This window comes from Genypterus blacodes, unplaced genomic scaffold (genome assembly GCF_046128005.1).
Source record: "Genypterus blacodes isolate CSIRO-AG114 ecotype Tasmania unplaced genomic scaffold, CSIRO-AGI_Gbla_v1 ptg000348l_1, whole genome shotgun sequence".
Taxonomy (NCBI): domain Eukaryota; kingdom Metazoa; phylum Chordata; class Actinopteri; order Ophidiiformes; family Ophidiidae; genus Genypterus; species Genypterus blacodes.
Genome location: NW_027467132.1, coordinates 1,235,064 through 1,241,063, shown reverse-complemented (window position 1 = coordinate 1,241,063; position 6,000 = coordinate 1,235,064). Strand labels below are relative to the sequence as shown.

General features: G+C 43.2%; 1 protein-coding gene across 1 annotated transcript in view; it reads right to left on the bottom strand.

Annotated features, from left to right (window-relative positions):
• Positions 1 to 717: 717 nt before the first annotated feature.
• LOC142988750 (uncharacterized) overlaps positions 718 to 6,000 on the bottom strand; it is a 56,665-nt gene continuing 51,382 nt past the window's right edge. Inside the window, exons 8-9 of the mRNA XM_076137987.1 lie at positions 5,689 to 5,900; positions 718 to 4,321 (exon numbers count right to left, since the gene is read on the bottom strand). Coding sequence (XP_075994102.1) covers positions 3,187 to 4,321; positions 5,689 to 5,900 — 1,347 coding nt within the window. The 3' untranslated portion in view covers positions 718 to 3,186. The remainder of the gene's footprint in view (positions 4,322 to 5,688; positions 5,901 to 6,000) is intronic.

Here is a 6,000-nt window from a genome sequence, read left to right as displayed (position 1 = left end):
AAATGTAATCTCGTGTTGCAATAAATAAATAAATGTTACTTATGATCCAGCAGAATAAACTCATTGAAGAAATAAAGATCTCATCAGCTCTTTTTTTTTATTTAAAGAAAGACGTATATTGATTTTTTAAATGTTAGTTTTGATAATTCTAAAGCTCTATCATGGAATGTATGCAAACTATTAAATACCCCCAAAAGCTGATGTCAATACTCGATTCTCTCTCTCTCTCTCTCTCTCTGTGATGCCATGCCCCACATGGTGGTAAGGGATGGGTGTTAAATTTCCCAGATCGTGTGAAGGAGCTGTCACCACAACTTTAGAGCACATTAATCATAGAGTCGATGCTGCAGGAGATCCAACGCTCTGTATCTTGTTCTGCTGAGTATTTATTATTTATAGAGACAGAAATCTGAAGGATGAGAGCGTCTTAAAAAATCAACGGTGACTTCAGAGACCAACGCATCATCTGAACAATGGAATTTCACATCATAGTGCAAAGTGTCAATTTCATAATTTTGTGTTATTATGCTATGAAAATCATCCCTTGAACCACAGACTGTTAATAAGCTGATTCCTGCTGATTGCCTTCATTTGCCTGTTCCAAATGTTTAATTCATATCAGATGTAAAATATTCACAATCAATCAATCTGAAATGCATTTGGCAATAATTTATCTACTGCACCAAATGGAAGGAAAATAACAGGACTTCACACATATTTCCATAGAAAGAACAGTCTTTTAATAGATAAGTCCCATTTGCAAAAACATGTAGAAACATTGGAAGACACTGCATATGTACACTGTGTTTGCTACCTTGCAGCTACCTCCTCCATGAGACCAGTCTGACAAATATCAAAAAATAGCAAGAAAAAAAAGCCATATTTTCCTTAGAGAAACAGCAAAGCCTTCAAAACTGTAGCTTTTAAATATACACTTTTGCCTCTTACAATAAATACGAATCATCAAACATTTATTGAAAAGAACACACAAAAAGAGAACGACAAATTCAAAAGGACGACACCATTTACACATGTGCGTGTCGACTCGACGACCTGTCTGGGTAGGCTGAACTTCAACTCAACTAGTCCAATAGTGCAACTCAGAAACTACTACAGTAGCTTCACAGAACTGAGACTGACATCCAATTAATTTGGTGCTTATAATTCATTTGTGCAAAAATACTGTTAGTGAAGACAATATGATGTTTTTTAAAAGAAGACAACACAAAAGTGTTTGTTCATTTCACTTGATTCATTTATGGTTCTGCAGTCAAATAAGCTGTATTGAGTTGAAATGCTGATTTTTGCCATAAACATGAATCTGAATCTACAAATTTAGCTTTGACATAATATGACAGATTCTTATTGTGTATTCTGTGTTCAAGATGAGCTTCCAATGACTTGGTGACTTCAAATGGTCAAGTTATTGTGCGCATTAGATGGAGTCAAAATCAGACCTCATTAACAATGGACTGCTCTCTTTATCTTCCATTCAGACACACACACGCACACACACACACACACACACACACACACACAAGAACAAACCCTCAGTTGATTGTCATTTTAGTCGGTGCAGAAGAATTGGAGTAAATAGTCAACAACTACAATGATTAAAGATGTCAGATCTTTTAAAACACCAATATCTATAATTTTTTAGAAAGATGTTCCATGCACTATCATTTGCGTTCTTCAATATTTTTATTCTCTGTGGGATTTGACTGTAGCCTCTTCACAGGGAGCTCAGATATTAAATAGCACTCGTGTGAATGTTCTAACCTGTTGCTGCCCTGTTTCCTGAACATAGATTTGATCAACAAATGTAGTAAATATGAGGGTCAGTGCCATTGATTTTAGTTATTAATTGCATTAATGATTGGCTCAACAAAACTCCTTGGTTTAACCATAATATAGATTATGAATCGTCTGTACAGCACACTGCAGCTGTAAGCAGAGACCAATGTAATAATAATTTCTTTGTGGTTTATTCAAATTGAATCGAATGGATTTGCCTGTATAAACATCAGGGCAACGCGCGGCACATTTACGTGCAAATTAAAACTCCAATTCTTATCTGATTATGTTTTTGTGGAATAGTCACGCAAACATGATTATATCAGATTGAAATCAGCATCAATCAACATTGATGTTCTTCATGTCACAGACCGAGACAATGCGACTTTGTGTCAATTTGGTCAAGCATGTAAATGCTCCTTTGCTTTACTGTCAGCTTCTTTAGCTGGCGTCCTTCCTCATGCAAGCCTGATTAATCATCAAACACGTACAGTATATAATCCTGTTTCCATACACCTGTACATATTACTCCACATCTAGGTCTTGATCACAGCGCAGACTGATCTGCGTGTGTATGTAAACCTACTGACTAATGGTCTCCGATCGCTTTTGTAAAAATGCAACTTTGACCACAAATGGAGGTAATGACTTGCTCACTGAGGTGGGTGACTGATCACAGAAGAGGTGCAAGTGTTTGAAAGAAGATTGTTGTAGTGCACAAAAAGGAATAGAAACCAATCTCTGCCGATGTAATGGAAAATAAGTGAAGGTAGTTAACAGGTCAAACCAACAGTATGGTCCTTTAAAACTTCAAGTCTGATTGATCCTGAACTTGTTGCCACTGACTCCTGATTTTCCAGATCCTCCTCCTCTCTAACCCTGGATAAGACCAGGAGGTGTAACTCATCCCCTGCATACTAAATAAAAAATAACTTTAACAGCAAAAAGCTTTGTTCAAACCCCCCACACAAGCCAGGTGTGCACGACACACACGACAAAACTAAACTAAACTGTGTCTCTAGACAAAACCTGCCTCATTGTCGCTAAATCCAAAAGTGCTTGGAACCAACTAACTACAAAATCAACTATCCAAAAACTGGATTAAAATGACCACTATTGATTGTCACAACACTAATACTAGAACCTGAGTCTTGTTTGTGACCTCTTCGTCAAATAGAAGAAGTGATTTAAAATGGTGATGTCATCAAAGGCAGTCCTTCTTTAACGCTGGTGCATGTTGATGAAGACCCTGCCGCTATGTACTCTACTGCACACAGTCAGGACGTTTGTGTGTGTGTGTGTAATGTGGTGTAATGTGCTTATTGTGTGTGCGTGTGTGTGTGTGTGTGTGTGTGTGTGTGTGTGTGTTATGATAATGCACCAGTAACTATTTTACTGCATATAAATATAGGGGCTGGCTTTGTGGTGGCCTGTGCTCATCACACAGGGCATAACGTTCCTGGGACCAGCCATCATGGACTGGCCCATGTCATGACCGCTCTCAGACCACGGCGGCGAGTCGATGGGCTCCCGCTTGATTGAATGGATGAGGCCGTGACCTTTGAACTCGTAAGTGCCATGCTTGTTGTAGTCCTGGTGCATGTAGGCCTTGTGGGGGTCCTGCTGGTAGCTGTGCGAGTCCATGAGGTTGACAGATTGGCTGCTGCATAGCGAGTCTGAGTGGGAGAGTCTCTGAGGACTGAACTCGTTGTTATTGCTCATGTTCTTGTCGCACTTTAACAGACGCCCAGCGCTGTTTCCGCTGTTGTTGACCGCATAGTTCTGATAGTGGCTGTTGTTGTACGGCGGGCTGATGCCTGCTTTCCCTCGGGGACAGGGTGAGAACTGCGGATCGTAGTAATCTCCTTCTGATTTGGGCTGGACACTGGAGTTGTCATACATCCCGTTGCCGTAACGGCGGTCGATGGCGTCTGGGTCGTGGCAGGCCCATGGCCTTCCGTAGGCGTCACAGCCGTTCTCAGAATCGGAGTCATGTTCCACCTTGATGGGTGGCACCTCGGGCATCAGATGTCCGTCGTAACATTCGCCGTAGCCGTTCTCGCTCTTCACCAGGTCCACACAGTAAGCGTCTGGGTCTGTGGGAATCTGGAGGTTCCCGTAGAGCTTCGAGACAAACACCTCGCCACCTTTGCCGCTATGGCAGCTGGGAGAAAGGCGATACGGCTTCCCATATTGGCCAGCTTTGTTAAAGCGGTTAGTGGGGATGTAGCCAACACCCTGTCCGGCCCTGAGAGGCCCTGAGTTGGGCCGCAGAGGCCACCCACCACCCAGGCCGGGGTTGAGGCCTTTGTGGCCGGCCATGGAGGACTTGCAGTAGTTTAGGGGCTCCTCCTGGCTGTAGTAACCATCAGGGCGGTACTTGAGGTTGTCTTTGGAGAGCGGGGTCCAGGGTGTGTGGTGACCTCGCTGGGTACCGCTGGGAGTGGGACAGGAGAGGAGAAGAGGGTCTCCGATGTCACTCAGTCCTCCACTGAACGAGTGCCTCCGATGGTGTTCCCCTCGCTCACTGTGAGGTGGAGGGAAGGCGTGCAGAGAGAGATGGGAAGGAGAGTCAGAGCATTAGTCACAGAAACAAGAAGACAAATCAATCTGTGTAAATTGTATCAAGTTGCAGTGCATCGTGAGGACAGGCATGAAGATCTGCTCAAGCATCTCAGGTCCACCCAGTTATCTACATGGGGGAAAGGCTACAAATTGAATGTTGTAATTACTGATCGATGAATGAGTCAAAGCAGAAATATGTAGGTTTGGTTCACTTTAGTTCAGGCCAGATTCATTCCAAAAGTGAGTCATCTTTTCCAGAGTGTGTCTCATCTGAAAATTGAGAACAGAGTGACCATCCAGAGCCCAAAGATCCACGAGGGCCAGAACTTCATTTTTATGGATATCAAAATTCTCCTTAAAACGTGGGTGTGGGTGATCGAACATGAATGATGCATCGTTATTCCACCACCAAATTCCCTTTTAAACAGTAAATCCACTATTTTCAATGTGAATATCTGAGTGCACATCTCTGACTCCAGTTGTGTGTTTGATGTGTGTCCAGTGTATCTATACTGTGTGTCTCCACCGCGCTCTGCAGCTTCTCTCTGCTCTCTCGGCGAGATCGTAAAACACTATAATGATGAGAAGAGAGTGTTTCAGATATGGTTTTGGAGTTCTATCAAAGCTACGCAGGAAATAAACTGTGTGTTACAGTCGTTTCCATGGAAATAATTGTATTCTGTGGAATCACTTAGAACAATCTTGTCCCATTACAATGACTTCAACTCAGGAGATTTTATGATATGAAGTCTTGTGCTGCACAGGTGGAGAAGCAAAGGGGCGATGTCATTCTAGAAGGATCCTGGCTGTGTTCACCTAAAAGTGGGAATCAGGTGCTGCCCACTGTTGGTATTTGAAGTACTCATCCTTCAGATTCAGTCCCACACACTTACACACACACTGGGGCTGCAACTGGTACTGGATATTGAATTTTATCCCTCAGAAACTTCATGCCTCCAAAGTCCAACAAGCCGATCTGATCCAGTTATGAATCACTGGGGTAATAACATTATCAATGGCAGGTTGGAAGACAGCAGAAGAGCCCAGCTGAGGATTCTGCAGGCCGACTACCGCTCGACTCTTGGCCTCTGAAAAGTTGCTAATGATGCGTGAAAGCACCACGGGCCTTATCCAGGCTCAGATGTTTATCTGCTTCTGATTGGTCACAGGTAAGATGTCCAACACACATTTGTTTTCTCTTTCAAAGCCGGTTTGAATCTGTGAGAAAAGGAGCTTGGGTTGCTTTGTAACTGGGTCTCAGGGTAAAAACTTTGTGTGTGTGTGTGTGTGTGTGTGTGTGTGTGTGTGTGTGTGTGTGCTGCCTCTTACCCGTGCTCCAGCCCAGAGATGAGCCCTCCTCCGACTCCTCCCTTGCTCTTTCCTCGCATTAACATGTTCTTCATCTTCATCTCGGTAATGGAGGGCAGCAGGAGGGGCACACCGATGCAGAACAGAGCCAGCTGAGGAGGCAGCAGAGCTCCGGAGGGAGACTTCTTTTTCTGCCCCTGGAGGAACTTCAGTCTCCCCTGGAACTGCATGGTCTGGAATGAAACAGACTGGTTTATGGAATGACTGGATCAAATCATTTATCCAACGGTTCTAATAAAGTCTGACAAATTCCTAAAATGACTTATCTGATCT